We start from the raw sequence: 16,352 nt of genomic DNA on the forward strand, positions 1-16,352 counted from the left end.
TTCACTGAGTGGGTTAAGGAATGTTCCTAGCCTGAAGGTTATGTTCATAGTAAAGCAGCTGCGACCTGGTGGAAGTAGATCTCATAGACTGAGTGATGGCTTTTAATGTGCTGTAACAGTTTGCTGTGAGCTCAGTCGTGTGGTCAGGTAGTTGGTATTTTGTTAGTGTTACAATTGTATTTGTGGGAGGATGTGTTGCACTTCTCCTGTAGTGGCATATAGAAAAATCTGGTCTTGTACCAATCACCTTGTGAGCTGCTCAAGGATCTTCTTGAATATGGGGCTAGTGGGGACAGTGTTTTACAGGTAAGAGATTTGTATCATCGGGCTGATTTTCTAGCACATCGGGGTTGCTTTGTGCTACTTCAATAGTCTCGTAGAATTGGTTTGCCTATGGAAATCCGGGGGTGATGCAAAACTGCAGCAGCACCTGCGATGCCTTTTGGTGTAGGAACAGTAGTTGAGGCATCCTTATGCGCCTGCTTATTTTCACATCTGAAAATGTCATACCTTTATATAAAGAATCAACAAGATTTATGTATAAATGGGTAGAAAGGACCTAGGTAGGGGTAAGAGGCCAGTGACAAAAAATGGGAACAGTGTCCACAGCAATAAAACAAGTAGGGGAAAATTAAGAATGGTGATTTCTAGCCTTATTGCGCTTGAGCTTAGAGCTTGATATCCCCAAGGAAATGTGAGAGCAACAGGGGACGATTTTAGTTTGAACAGGAGATGAAAGGTTTGCAGCAGAGAGGAAGATCTGAGTCAAGAGAGACAGTAGTTGTATGTGTGCTTATGGAGGAGATTACTCAGAAATAAGGGAGAAAAGGAGAGACTGGGAGCAAGGGCAGGGCTCTTTGGAATCCCCATAGAAAGTTGGAGGGTGGATGAGGAGGATTCTTCAAGGAACACATTATAGGAGCAGTTAGAGAACCACGAGAAGACAGTCTTGTAATCAAGGTGGAGGACAGGATTTCAAGAAGAGGAGCGTGGTCAACAGTGCCAAAAGTAGCTGACTAGTGAGGGAAGATGAGGTTGGAATACTAGTTCTGAGCTTTGACTTGGAAGAGGTCAGGGATTTTTTGGCAAGAATGGGTTTCAGTGGAGTGCAAGTAGCGGAATGCCTGATTGGAGACGGTCAGGGATAGACTTGGAGGAGAAACATTCCAAGCAAGTGACTGAAAACAGCATAGGAAAAGGAGCTCGGCTGGGTTTGGAGAGCCCCACTGTGCAGAGCCCAGCCCTCCAGGCAGGGAGCCAGCCCCACAGCCATGGGGACCCCTAGCCAGGGCAGGAGAGCCCTGCAGCCCTGTGGCAGGGAGGTGGTTGTGGCACGGAGCCTGCTTGCACCTTAGCTGGGCTAAGGGAGCCCTGCAGCCACGGGGACCCTGGCTGGGGCTGGGGGGAACCCCACAGTGGAAGAGATGACTGGTGCTGGAAGTCCACACCCCTTCCTCGCCCCATAAATGTGGGACCCAAGCCAGACCCATGGGATCCCCACCAGCAGTCCTGCAGCAGGAGCCCTGCCGGCAGCCCTGCAGCTGCCTAGCCCCATGGGGGAGTCCTCCAGGAGTGCCCCACTCCCTCAAGGCAGCTTGGGGGCCTGACCTCTCCTCATCCGGTAAATCCCCTCATTCAGGACCTCTCAGGTTGCCAGGGTGCTAGATGAGGGAAGTACAACCTGTATATAAAAATGTGGTGGTGGTACTAGTGTTATAGTGTATTGTTAAGGTTTTTATAGTAACAAGCGGTGAATATGATGCTTTTCATGTTATTCTAGGAGTTCCTTTTGAACTGTTTACATCGAGATTTGCAGGCAGGGATAAAAGATTTATCCAAAGAAGAGAGATTATGGGAGGTACAAAGAATTTTAACAGCCCTCAAAAGGAAACTAAGAGAAGCTAAAAGACAGGTGGGTCACTTTGTGTTCATTGCCAGATCTTTTAAGTTCATGGACTGGAATTGCTGTGGGCATATTTTTGATCCTTTTAGAGATATGAATAAAATTTGTCTTGTAATTTCCTGTTATAATACCTTCAGTGACATGCACGATTGTTTTAACATTAAATGAACTCATCTTCAGCATCTCTCATTGCTGCGTGCTGGAGGTGCTTAAAGAGGGATCAGATGTGTTTCATTTGGACTTAAAAAGGGTAAATGTTGCTATGGGAGTTTGGTTTGATTTGTCTTGCTGCATATCCTGTGTGTCTGAACTTGTTTTAGCTTGTGAGTACTAAAAAGGGCAAGTGGACGATTTTCTAAACATTGAGGCTATGTCTACACAAGCACCCACCTTTCGGAAGGGGGATGCTAATGAGGCACTGGGATATGCTATGAATGAATGAATATGCAGCACCTCATTAGCATAATGACTGCAGCAACTTTCGATTGCGTGTGGTTGGTCTACGTGGGGTCCTTTTTGAAAGGACTGCACAGGCTTCAAAATCCCCTTATTTCTATTTGGTTATAGGAATAAGGGGATTTTGAAGTGTGCAGGGTCCTTTCGAAAAGGACCTCGTGTAGACGAGCTGCGTGCAATCAAAAGTGGCACTTTTGAAGTGCCATGGCTGCCATTATGCTAATGAGGTGCTGCATATTCATTGCAGCACCTCATTAGCCTGTCCAAAAGTGTCTCCTCAGCATCCCCCTTTTGAAAGCCGGGGGTCTAGTGTAGACACAGCCTGAATGGCACTGTCTAATGCAAGCAACGGACAGGACTGAGTACATAACTAAAAGGTTCGCTATGTGCATGTTTCCAAAAGGATGAGAGTTGCTTAAATGTAAGAGCAGAAATCCATTTTTAGAGGAGTAGGTGAGCAGTTGTTGTTTTTGAGTTGTGCTTTCAGTCCAATTTTTGATTTTCAGTTTTCTGTTATGTTGACCCTGAGCCTTAAGTATCAGTGTTCAATCATTCTTATGTGCTTAAAACAATATGTCCTAGAAAGCAAATACTTAAATATAGATTCTGGCTTTCAACTGATGTTTGCACAAGATTGCACTACATAATGTGGTGGCTGGGTTAACCTTTTAATCCAGATTCCTGTCATTGCAGGAGTGTGAAACAAAGATTGCTCAAGAAATTGCCAGCCTTTCGAAGGAGGATGTCTCCAAAGAAGAAATGAATGAAAATGAAGAAGTTATTAATATCCTTCTCGCCCAGGTGAATTATGTTTTTAATCCCATTTTCCTTCTAGCCTTCTTGCCCTTCTGTTAATGTACCAGCAAAGCAGGCTTTGGAATATGAAGCAGTGACTAAAGAGAAGCAAATATATTTCAGGATTATTAAAGAAACCTTTGCTTATTAGCAAAGTTACTCAGTTAAAGAAGGCTTTAATGGCCTCTTCATTTCTGTGTTTGTGCCATGAGGAGCCTTGCTGTATTGTCTGAATTGTAAGTGAGGTCATTCAGGAATGGGGAAGGAGTGGGTCTTTTTTGGCAGGAATGATTTGGAGGCCAGAATAGGCACATACAGTGAAGGTGCTGAAATTTATGTGCACACAAAGGATTCCTATTCCTATTGCATATTTACACTTTGTCAAATTTAGTACCTCAAATTTTCCTTACTGTTTTCCAATTAACGCTTCTGTTCCACTGCTAATTCATGAGAGGAGAGACTGTTGTATTATGAGGACTTCCACAGTCTGATCAGTGTTTCATTTTGGCATCACCTCTAGGTGGAGTTTGTGTTGTGGGAAGAATTTGCAGAGCTCTATCACTGTGTTTTCTAGTCTGTTCCCTAGTTGGGCAAAGATTGGGATACTTTTTTTCATTTTGTCTGTGAAAGTCTTGATGAGTTGAGTGGTGATGTGAGGCTGGATATATAAGGCTGGTTTTCAACAAAAGCAGTTAATGTGTACATTACAGTCTAAAAATATCATGATTAACAGTTACATTTAGTTTAAATGCTGTAAAAGAGTCTTGAATCCTCCTTATTACCTGGAGCCACAGAGAGAGAGGAAACTTCTTCCGGTGAGAGCACTTCAGCTCCAGTGTGCATGTCTGCGGTCTGCTTGAAATTGGGGGTTTAAAGCCTACTTTCCTGTCTAGGCACCTAAATCCCAGGTTTAGGTTCCACAAAACTCCTGCGGAACCCTGGAGATGCCTAAACTCTCTTGAGCTAGGGCTACACTGAGCCGTAGTGCTGGCAGTTTGACGCAAATGAGCCGTCTCAAAAATTCAAAGGACCACTCATTTGCATCGTCGCACAAGATTGCCCTGCCGGTAGAGGCTGATGCTGGCAGAAAACAAGCTGGGTCGACGTGGTTCTGCCAGTACAGACCCCCTCTGTCGGCAGCCCCTTATGTCTGGATAAAAGGCTGCTGACAAACGGTGTTTTTGCTGGCAGGAACACGTCTATACTGCTTGTTTTCTGCTGGCAGCAGCCTCTGTTGGCAGGGCAAGCTCGCCTAAATATGCACGTGAGCAGTCATTTGCATTTTTGAGGCCACTCATTTATCAAGCTGCCAGCACTGTGGCTCAGTGTAGCCCTAGCCTTGGTGTCTATATTTGCAGAGTATGAGAGTCATCTGTTCTTAGATTTCTGCTGAGTCCCTCTAGATGCTGGGATGCCTGTCTTCTGCCTATACCCCGGTGTGATGCACAAATCAGGGAAAGAGAGCCATTCTCCTGCCAGTCTTGTGTGTAGAGCCTGGGCTGGTGTGTGGACTCACAGGACACCTATTGCATCAGTCAAAAAGTGGCAAGAGGCAGCAGTGGTGGCAGCACCTACCTTATAACTTTTGTTCTCTTGCCTGGGATGTAGGAGACCCAGGTTCAGTTCCCCTACCTCTACCTGCAAGGAGCCCCACATTGCAGTATCCCATAGCTTGGAGATTTAGAGCATGCTGAGAGGTGATGACCTCTGTTCAAATCCTTTTTCTCTATGCCACAGGAAGGAACTGAACCTGGTTCTCTCACATCCCATGTGTCTCTGGGCTCCAAGGTATAAGATGGATGCTACCACCCCTTCCTCTTCTGTCCATTTGTTGTGGGTTTAGACTGGTGCCTAACTCACTTTGCCAAGAAATGCCTTTGGTGCCCAAGCTCCTGACTCCAGAAGGGGCCCCATCTGATAGGCCTCTACATCCAGGCACCTATTTCCTTGAACAGTGAGATTTAGGACCTACTCCTGTCACCCTGAGAGCTAACTTAGCCAGCTGCCTGCCTGGCATGCTGTTTTTTGTGACTTGCGGACTAGTCACCTATATCCCCCCATTCGTTGTACAGGGAATTGAGGCACGTAACTCAGGTGGTGGGAATCAGTTTGTTCCTTGATTTTTGGTAAGTGGCTAAAAGTTAGGTACTGCGACTCTGAACACCACAGTGCCTAAATCCCTTAGTGAACCCAGACCCTGGTGTGCGATGTACGCTGTGGATTAGTAAAGAGGATAAGCCTATGCGTAGCTCACATTGGCTTCAGGCTCCCTCCTCAGGTCAGAGCCTCAGTTGTTTTCTCTCTTTTCATCACTAATGCCTGAAAAGCCGTGTCTACACGTGCACGCTACTTCGAAGTAGCGGCACTAACTTCGAAATAGCGCCCGTCACGGCTACACACACCGGGCGCTATTTCGAAGTTAACTTCGACGTTAGGCGGCGAGACGTCGAAGTCGCTAACCCCATGAGGGGATAGGAATAGCGCCCTACTTCGACGTTCAACGTCGAGGTATGGACCGTGTAGTCGTTGCGCGTCCCACAACTTCGAAATAGCGGGGTCCGCCATGGCGGCCATCAGCTGAGGGGTTGAGAGACGCTCTCTCTCGAGCCCCTGCGGGGCTCTATAGTCACCGTGGGCAGCAGCCCTTAGCCCAGGGCTTCTGGCTGCTGCTGCGGCGGCAGCTGGGGATCCATGCTGCAGGCACAGGGTCTGCAACCGGTTGTCGGCTCTGTGTATTTTGTGTTGTTTAGTGCAACTGTGTCTGGGAGGGGCCCTTTAAGGGAGCGGCTTGCTGTTGAGTCCGCCCTGTGACTCTGTCTGCAGCTGTGCCTGGCACCCTTATTTCGATGTGTGCTACTTTGGCATGTAGACGTTCCCTCGCAGCGCCTATTTCGATGTGGTGCTGCGCAACGTCGAAGTTGAACATCGACGTTGCCGGCCCTGGAGGACGTGTAGACGTTACTCATCAAAATAGCCTATTTCGATGTAGGCTTCACGTGTAGACGTAGCCAAAGAGGGTCAAGACTGAGCCGCTTATATCCAAGTAATTTAGACTGTTGTTTTTCACTTCTCTTGTTTGTCTCTTAAACTGTCTATCGCCTCTTTCCAGCTACAGTTGGTTGGAAGCTTTTCAGAAACATTTTTCTACAGTTCTCATTCGTGCCTGCTGTTTAACAGGCATCAGCAACAAGATACCTAAAAGCTTGTCACAGAGGCTTGTTAGGATTGCTATAAGAAGTTAATCTTGTTTTATTGAAGTGATTGTTTGCTAGGTAACTAAGTTCTATGGACTTTTTAAACACGTTATGTTTGAAAAGCATCGCTTTTTTTAAAAAGTGGGAAGTGGAAGTGTTTCCTTCCTCAATTCTGCATTCTTTAGGCCTAACCTCTTTGAAATTGACACCAATGAGTGTAAGTTTAAAGTTGGTTTTACCCATTCATTCATTTTAAATAAGCAGGTTAGAGTAAAGGACTCAGCATTTCCAGACACGTTTGCTTAGCCCTGGCAGGCTGGCACAAAGGAAAGGAAAAAGATCTGATATCATAGGAGTCCTGGCAGGGAAGGGTTTGGTGTTTTAGGTGTGTATCGTGTGGAGAGAGCGAGGGAGGTTCACTGCATTTTCCTCTTCTGTCCTACACCACCATTTCGTCTTTTCTGCCACCCACCTCATCCACTCTCCCCCAGCCTGCTGCCATAATTCTGGCTACCCGCTTTCTGTCTCCAAAAGTGAATTTAGGACTTGTCTGCTTCTGGTCTTGGCACCAGGGCTTCCACTTTGACTTGAGCTTTTGCACCTGTTGGAGTCTGGGGAGAAGGAAATCTCCAGGCTCATGTCATGTGGGTTGAGCCAGAATTTGTTGGACTGCTGCACACAACAGTTCAGTAAGAAGATCTCAATCAGCCATAATTTGATCCCAGATTGATCTTGGCTTTGGGAGCTGGTGGACCAATGGACTAGGAAGGTTGTCCTGTCTGTCTGCATACATTGACATAGGACAAGACCATGCTTCCGGCATAATTGCCTGAAATGTTTCCAGAAAACAAAGTTGTTTGGTAGCTTCTGAGAATGCAGCATTAGAAAGAGCGCTGTCGTATATTGTGTGCAGATCATAAATCCAAGATGAAGTGAATTAATTTATCATTGCAGGAGAATGAGATCTTGACAGAACAGGAAGAACTACTAGCAATGGAGCAGTTCCTGCGCCGACAAATTGCCTCTGAGAAGGAGGAGATAGAACGCCTTCGAGCAGAAATAGCTGAAATTCAAAGGTGAGAAAAGGCCTGCTGACCTTAGATTCCCCAGCCAAACTAGAACTCTTACATTCACAGCAAAAATTACTGTATTGCTCTATAAAGGGGGTATTTCAAAAAACATAGAACTATACAGTTCAGAGTGCTAATGGAAAGGACAGGAACACAATGAACATTACAGGCTGCCTTACTGCAGCTTTGTCTCGTTGTGCAGATCTTAAACATAAAAAAAACGCATACTATTAACGCATACTATTAATGGACAAACTGTGTTTTCTTTACTTCAGCAAAAGTAGAATTTGCTTTCTTAAAAAAAAGAAAAAGAAAGAGAGACAAACAAAATGCTTTAACATTCTAAATTGCCCCAGACCCTCACATGTACAGGCAGGTGAAATAGCCACTTTTGCACCTCCTGCATTTCCAGCAAACTTGCATTTGAGCAGGGTCTACGCTTAAGGTCTCTTTTGCTCTTTCAGTCGTCAGCAGCATGGCCGAAGTGAAACTGAAGAATATTCTTCTGAGAGCGAGAGCGAGAGCGAGGATGAGGAGGAGCTACAGATTATATTGGAAGATTTGCAAAGGCAGAATGAGGAGCTAGAGGTGAGGCCAGTGCATTTTAACAAAATAACCTCTGCTTTTCATGCTGGCTTTCTTGCGGGGTGGCTTCTGCTCATTTTCTTCTTAGTGGATGAGTGAGAGAACAGAATTATTTCGGTCTCTCTTTGGAATATCTATACGGTGGTGCCTCGATGGATACAAGGGTTGTGTTCCCATGCACCCTCACATAACTCTAATTTCACAAAATCAGGGGATGGCTTTCTTCCCTGGCGAAGCAGCAGGAGCACCTGGAGCTCCTTTAGAAAGGTAAGTCCTGGGGTGTGGGGGCAGTTGCAGTATCCCATCCCAGAGTTGGGGAGGGTTAAGACTGTGGTGGGTTGCGGGGCAGAGTTGAGCTAGTGCCACGCATAGGGAGAGTGAGCTGGAGCCGTGCTTAGGTGGCAAGTCAGGCTGTGGGGAGAGTTGAGCTGGAGCTGCGCATGGAGGATGGGGTTGAGTCAAAGCCGTGAGCCAGGGGGTGGGGTGTGTTGAATGGGGAGAAGGGAGGGGTTGAGCCGGAGCCATGCATGTGGGGTGGTGATTTGGAGCCAGAGCTGGGTGTGGGGGTGAGGCGGAGCCATGCACGGGTGGAGGGTGAACTGGTGCGGGGGTGGGATTTTAAGTTGCTCTTAACTTGCGTTAATGTGAGTTAAGCACAACTCAAAATTGCATATTTGGGGAGTTTACTGATTTAATTCTCAAGAACCAGTGCTGTTCCTCTTTAAGGCTAGCTTTATTCCCTTGTGCTCCTGCAACGTGTGTCATTTACCCGAGTGCAAAGTGGGTGTAAATATGATTCAGTAGAGTCATACGGCCTCTTTGCACACATGTAAATGACTGCACATGAGGCAGGGTCTGGGAGAACAGATTTCAGATTTTTTTTTCCCAACACCGCCCTTTCCGTTTCTTTTGTACATCTGTTTGCTTTTTTCTCCCTAAAAATGCTTGCGGAGACTTCTGCTCTAAAGTAACACTGAAGTCCTTTCATCCTTTCTTTCCACTCTGAGGATGGAGTTGTATTTCTTTCACCACACTTGAAGCCCAGTGACTGGGAACAAGGTGTACCACACAGTGTATAAATGCTGGTGTCTTGCTTGGTAGGTAGTGCTCTGGGTTAATGTCCTTTACAGTTCTCAACAAAAAACGCTGTATTGGTACCATGTGATGCTTCCTGTCTCAGAAACATCTCCATTATCAGTAAACTACACTTCACAAACAGCCTGTCATGTACTGTTCTTGTGTTACTGATGAGGCAGCTGAGGCCCAGAAAGGTGAAGTGACTTGCCAGTCATTATACAGAAAGTCTGTTGCAGAGCCACGAATAAATACTATGTTTCCTGAATGATAGGCCTGTGCTCTAAGGATTAGCTATCTTGTAACTTTGGTTAGCTGTTGATATACCATATTTGTAACTCAGATTGAAGATGGGGATGATTTAAGAAGCTGATTTATAACAGCCCTCCACAAAATTAAAGCTGCCTTGTTGCAAAAAGTTAAAGCAGCCTACGTCTCTAAGAATAATATCAGAGGCATTTCACTTTGCTCATTTTTATAGCTATTGCTGCTGGAGAGAGGTGAGGCAAGGCTGTCCTAGAACTAACTTAAAACATGAGTTTCTTTGCAGTCCATGTTGGAACAGTCACCTGCTGAAACCTAACTGATAAGTATTTAACTCAAAATACAGTTTATAAAAATCTTAACCCAGCTCCGAACCCTTCCCTAGAAAGGGATGGGTTGGAGTGCCCATTTTCTATCTGAGCGTGTATTTTTGGTGGTTGCAGCTGTTACAGTGACAATGGACTAAATTTTCTGGTCCTTGGGGGATTGTTTTTATGCACTCCATTTCTGTCGCTTCCCGTGTGTTTATTGTGCACACGTGCACACACTTGACTCTCTCCCAATTTAGCAGCAAAGATTACACTGTGTGATACTCTATTCACGATTCAGGAGTTACTGTTTTGTCACTTTTCTTTCCTGTGCCCAAAAGATAAAGAACAATCATCTGAACCAAGCGATTCATGAGGAACGAGAGGCCATCATTGAGCTTCGAGTGCAACTTCGACTGCTACAGATGCAGAGAGCAAAATCAGAGCAGCAGGTGCAGGAAGAAGATGAGCCAGAAAAGTGGGGGGGTGTTTCTCAACAGCAAAGAGACAGTGTCCTGGAGACAAAAGCAGCTAAAGAGCAGTCAAAGACGGTCAAGGAACTAGTCAAGCCATCACCCAGCAAAGACCGGAAGGAAACTCCAATTTGATCAGGGTTCTTGGGTATTCAGAAAAGCAACTGGACTTAGCACAGACTGTGCAACTTACTGTAATTCTGAGGCTAAAACTGCACAAATCTTTGCTAGCTGGGTACATTGTATAAAGAATCTTGCTTTTAAAATCCTGGAGACCTTTGTCTCTGTCATAATTGTGGATTCTACCCATTAGGCTCAGGTTACTTTGGAGGGCAAAGCAATTAGAAGTTAGAGGGTCCAGAGGAATTTTCCAGCTAGTGTCAGATGATAGGAGACAAGTTTGCTTCAGGGGACTTAGATAATTGAGTGGTGGTTTTATTTTACACCAGAGCAAAATTGGGAGGGTTCTTTTTTCCAGTCAAAAAAGCAAAAACCTAGCCACAAACATTAATTATTTGCCTTGTGACTCTGTTCATTGTCATGCAGTCATTTCTGCTTACCTGGTCACTCATGCTTGTGCCTTTGATACCTTTCTGATGCAGATTAGAAACAAAGAAGCTTTAAATTCTTTCCTGTTTGGCTAAAATGTGAGAGACTGCAGGATAGCATCATTACTTAACAAATGCCCAACTAATGTCCTCATTTTACAGTTCCAAGATGTATTAAAATAAATAACAGCTGTGAGATTTTACATTTAAGTACATCCCTTTGTGGTGGAAGGTGTACATCAACAGCCGGTAATTTTTTTTGTCAATGTAGTTAACCCACGTGCTGGTTTGTAAACTGGTGATCGTCGTCAGTTGTATCACCTAATGTTGTATTCACAGTGGTACTGCATATCAACAGCTTTTTCTTATCCCAGAGACAGGGTCCATTTTCAAGTGTTTTGAACTCAGTTCAGTTAAAATAGTGATTGACACTTTAGTAAATAAAGGGGATTGATTATGTAGTTTGCTTAGTTTAGAAAACTTCTTTGCCTAATCAAGCAATATATTGTTCAAGCTGCAGAAAGACAAGCCATTTATGCTTTTCAGATAATCCCCAGGAAAGATGCCCAGGGGAGGGAGTGGGTTACAGCAATAGACATTTTTTCTTTAGTAACAATAACCTTGACTTCCTTTTGGCTCAAGCTTTTTACCAGGGCCAGCAATCAAAGGCCTTCAGTAAAAATTGGCATTGTAGGGCCATTTTTAGGTTTCCAGTGTACTCGTTTGTGTGTTAAATGCAACCATGGTCATGAGACTAATCAATAAATAGTCAACTAAAGAATATTGAAAATAACTCCACAGAGTTCTTATAGCCTACCTTGTTTATAGACTATGGATATTTATTTTTGGCATCTGGTGGATGTAGTTCTATTCTTTATTGCACTGTTGTGAATCATTGGCTATGATTTGATTTTGTACGAGTAATGCTTTGATATGTTATACAAAAACAGCCTCCTATTTTTTTAAAATTTGGAGAACAGACTTTGAGCATGTGGTTAGGTGGCAACTGTCAACATATAAAGCATTCTCCTGTGCCAGTCTGTTACATGCATTTTACATATGCTAGCAATATTTAAACATTGTTTAAATTCACTTTAATTTCTACCAAGTTATGATGGATTTTCTAATGTGTACTTCAGACAGACCTCTTAATAACTTTTATTTTGCTAGGACCATATTCATCAAGCAAATAAATGCAACCGCCATTTGAAAGTAGTTTGTAATGGATCTACCTCGTAGTATATGTCCAGCTTTCAAAGGCATCCCAGCTCACTTTGAATGCGCAGCCCCCTTCCATTGTGTGTGTGTGTGGGCGGGGGGGGGGAAGGGTTGGTTCTTTTGGAGCAAACCCATCACAGTTAAACTATGAAATCGGTTTTTAGCATTACTCTCCTGTATGGACAGTTATCCTGGCACTCCTGTTACAAAACTGCTGAAGGGAGAAAAATGGCTCAAAGCTAAAATTTGTCTTGTATTGTATCTAAGAAAAGCAAAGGCAGTAGTCAAAGAGCCTGATTTTACTGCTATAACTGAAAAGGTGAATTAAAGAGTTTACTTTCTGAAATGTGAATTAAGGCACTCAGTTCTGTTTTTTCTGCAGCCACACCACCAGCACTGCTGTGAGGTGTTTGGGTGGTCACCCGCCATGGTAGGGCTAGGATTGAACACAGGTCCTACAAGTAAGTACAGGAATTAAATATTCATCTCTTGTTTCTGTAATAATGTAGTTCGATTTATCCATAGTACATGAAGGATTTGAGTTCTAAATGTTTCTTGAAAAAACAATTAAAGCTGCTTTTATGTCCATATTGCTGATTCATAAGGGAACGTTTTATCTGAGGAGTGGCACTGTGGTGCATGGACTCATCTTCAGTTGGATTCCCAGTAACACTCTAGTGGGTTTTCTTTTATTCAGTTTATGTACAGACAAAACACAGAGGCCATTTGTGCTTTGAGATCACATAGGTCCTAATGAAAGCAGTGCTGAATTTAATGTGTATTCGTGATTGCTTTGAGGGCCTCATTAGGCAGTTGAGTTGGTTATTTTTAATTGGACAGTAAATACATCTGTGAAAATAATTTCAATAATTTGACATTTTACACTGCCCAGCTCACTTATAAGATGAGCATCGCAAGGTGCCTTAAAAGCTTTGCAGTACAACAAACCTCAGCTGAAGGTATAATTTAAGAACTTTGCGCCTGAACTTCCTTGAGCATCTGAGAAAATGCAATGAATGAAGTTTGTAAATGGAAATCAGCATGTAAGGTCTTTTATTTGGCCAATATGTCGTTAAAAAAACACTCACATTAAACTTGCTTAGTAGCAGCAGGAGGAGAGCTGGCCTAGAGTACATTACATCCATTTAATTTGCTGGATGTCATACTATGGTTATGGATCAAATGTGTCTGTATTCTTCAAGTGAGGAATGTAATAATACTGTTACACATTTATGTCCCAGTAACTACAACCTTATTGAAACCAGACTTCAGTTGTAGGCCACCTGCATGTAATAAAAAATTAATCACACTTGGCCATGATGGCTTGAGCTCTAATTATGTCAGTAATAATAAATCTGTTGTGCATTTTTACTAGCTTTACCATGGCTACCTGTTCTATATCATAACACAGACAGGTCACTTGTTTGGTAAATTCTTAAAATCTTGTGTCCACACTGAAAGTACTTGAATTGCCAATACCAGCACAAGCCTGGAATAGTTTGACTAATCACTTCCTTTACAGTTAATTCTTATAGGGCCAGCTAAACAGTCACACACCCAAATGAGTACTCATCAGTATCACTCTGTATGACGCACATGAATTTTGGGGAGAAATCCAATACAAAGCAGCAGGGTTGTTACGTGCATCTGAAAGGGGGAGTTTTGAAGGCTGTTGACCTCCTCTGTATTGAAGTTCTGCAACTGTATGATGCTCTTTTCAAATATTTTAATGCAAATTAATCTTTTTCCAATAAAATATTTGTACCCTGAGAAGTAGCAGTTTCAAGTGAACTGTTACCTACATGAAAGGTGCAGTTAGTGGTTTGTCAAATTTAGCAACAAATAGATGCTTTGCTCAGTTCTTGACCCTGGAAGGAGCCTGAAACATGTCAGTCAGTGCCTCCTTCATCCTTTTAGCTAAAGGGCTAGATTTTTAAACAAACGTGTGTGGTGAAGGTAAGTTTCACCATGCCTCACATCTTCATGCCTAGAAAACAGTGTATCCATAGTAACATAGGTGAGAGCACATGCACACACAAGACAAGAACTGGAGATTAGGATACAGAGTTGACTCCATCCACAGTGGACCAGGACAGCCTGGGGGAAGCCTATGCTAGAATACCCTATAGCCAGGGGCTTGCTCTTCTGCAATACAGTATACTAAGCACTGGGCTAAAAAGTAAGGAGGGTGGGTTCCCTCCTACAACTGTTTCATGCACATGGCTGTAGGGGGATGTTTCTTTGCTCTGCTCTTTGATGCTGCATGTGGGCCTGCACTTTGCATGCTCACAGACAATAACAGGTGCAATGGGGAACTCACTGCAAAAGTTAGTCCATGGGGCTGATTCTGGAATTTAGGCACTAATGTTGCTTTAAGTCCTTACCTGAAACCAGCCTTGTGGAGCAACTGAAGGCCAAATTCATTGTTGGGTCTGCCACTGTGGCGCTCCAGTTCCACTTGCTGAGTAGAACAGCAGCTAACTCTCAAGCTTCTAACAGGAAAGTCGGATTCTCTCTCCTGTCCTAGTCAAAACTTTGGAAGTCTAATAATGGCACCAGAGCCGCCAGCTATTTGTGCAGGTGCCAGGGGTGTGAGTTGACTTGTGAAATGTTGACAGGTGGTGCTGCATGAGAGGGAACACACCCTCTCTGTCACATATCAAGTGGGTGGCCTAAACAACTGGCCCAGGGCCAGCTACAGGCAGGTCCTCTCTAAGGCAAAGCAAGTTAAGGAAGTGGCAGAGGGGGAACAGTTTCCCACCACCAAGGCATAAGGAACAGATCCCACCTCCACAGTAAGTTTGTTGTTTGAGAGCTGCTGAGGCAGGGCGATACGCCCAACCACCCCTCATCTGCAGACAGAATAGGAGGAATACCGTGAAGAGACACATTAGAGAAGGAAGAAGGCACCTGCTAGGGGAAGGGTAATAGAAATAAGAATTTTGTCTCCTCAACCAGCTGAGCAGGGGAGGCACACTACTGCTGAGGCACGTAATGGCTACTCAGGAAGAAAATGCTTCCACCTGCTCTACTGAGAAGTGGGAATGGAGTGACTGTATAATGGCCATGGATGCTGTGCACAGGGGCTGATTTTGTACTGCCACCCATGCAACATCACCTTCCCCTACTGCTCTCTCTTCCCCTTTGCTCCCTGGCCCCTGAGAAAACGCTGGGGCAAGACTGGGGCTTCTCTTCCCAGGGACAAAGGAAAGCAGGTAACATCACATTGCAGTCAAAGTTCTAACTGCAGCAGGACATTGAAAAACACTCTCCACCCTGTCCCACAGAATTCCAGGCCCTGCCTCTGACGCAGGCCTGCTCTTCCGTTTCCCCTCAGCTTGGCAGTAGTAGTGGTAGCCTACCCCGAGGATTCACCAACAGGAGCAGGGCCAAGGACACTGAACCGTGAAGCCCTTGGCTACCACAGAGGTCATGAGCTAGCCTCGGCCGGCCGGCTGGCCCCAACCTGGGCAACTGGGCCCACTCTCTCCTTCCCAGACAGCTAAGGCAGCAGAGAACTGAAAGCCAGGTGCAAAGCCCTAGTGACTCCTCCTCCCCCCATGAAACAGGCAGCTCCCCTTTGCTGAGCAGAGAGCACCAAGAGTACATGTGCAGTGACTTCTCCAAAACAACTGCAGCAGTACCCTGCACCCACTGAGGTGAAGCTATGTGTGCAGGTGGGGCTGTTTTTAAGCAGCGAACCCACATCTTTTTTCCTAGGTGGGCAGATACAGAAGGCTAATGAGAGCCTCCAACAGTACCAGTGTAATACCATCATAGGGCACATGATAGGTTATTGGCCTACTAGTAATGAAAGTAGCTGCGCAAATGAATAGAAGAGCTACCTCATAACCGCTCACAGACAAGAGAGGCGCCTCAGGTCAATACATAAGTCCATCTGCAAAACCAGCATCACTTTTAGAGACCTATGCGGTAGCACCAACTAAATGGCATCCCTTTTAGAGATAAGATAGCAGCTTATGGCAGATGTAAGGGGCATCAACGCGCCTGGTTCCATTCTGGCAGATAAAGTCCGCCAACAGCAATTCATCACCCTTTGGGGGTGGGAGGGGGGGACCCACACACATACTTGCCTTGTCTTCAACACTGGTCTCACAATTTTCTGTTCCATCACTTGCTAGAGATGTTATTCTTTACAGCCATAACTGTGATCTAAAGGATGTCAGATACATGGCTTTAAAGACTATTCTCATAGGATTAAATCTTTCTACCACTTCTCCAGTGGACACACGGCAGGGGTAAGGGTATAGGGGGCGGGACACAAGGGTCACTCCACAGCTCCAAGACAGTCCAAATGAATCAGATTGTTTTGCAATTGTTATGAATTGGCAGATGTTCAACGCTTTAGAAATGTCACCACACCCTTGGACCTACAGTAACATTCGTGGCACGCTTTCCCACGCTCATCATTACAGAGTACTTCAGGCCCATTTCCTCTAGCTC

The 16,352-nt window shown here is 44.7% G+C and overlaps 1 protein-coding gene across 4 annotated transcripts in view; it reads left to right on the forward strand.

Moving 5' to 3' along the window:
- The window catches only part of RALBP1 (ralA binding protein 1), a 64,729-nt gene extending 51,077 nt beyond the window's left edge, over window positions 1–13,652 (forward strand). For all 4 annotated transcript variants that reach the window (XM_074987443.1, XM_074987444.1, XM_074987445.1 and 1 more), the window contains exons 6-10: window positions 1,781–1,912; window positions 3,053–3,160; window positions 7,303–7,424; window positions 7,883–8,006; window positions 9,991–13,652. In XM_074987443.1, coding sequence (XP_074843544.1) covers window positions 1,781–1,912; window positions 3,053–3,160; window positions 7,303–7,424; window positions 7,883–8,006; window positions 9,991–10,257 — 753 coding nt within the window. In that variant the 3' untranslated portion in view covers window positions 10,258–13,652. The remainder of the gene's footprint in view (window positions 1–1,780; window positions 1,913–3,052; window positions 3,161–7,302; window positions 7,425–7,882; window positions 8,007–9,990) is intronic.
- Window positions 13,653–16,352: the final 2,700 nt, after the last annotated feature.

This window comes from Carettochelys insculpta, chromosome 2 (assembly GCF_033958435.1).
Source record: "Carettochelys insculpta isolate YL-2023 chromosome 2, ASM3395843v1, whole genome shotgun sequence".
NCBI classification, from domain to species: Eukaryota; Metazoa; Chordata; order Testudines; family Carettochelyidae; genus Carettochelys; species Carettochelys insculpta.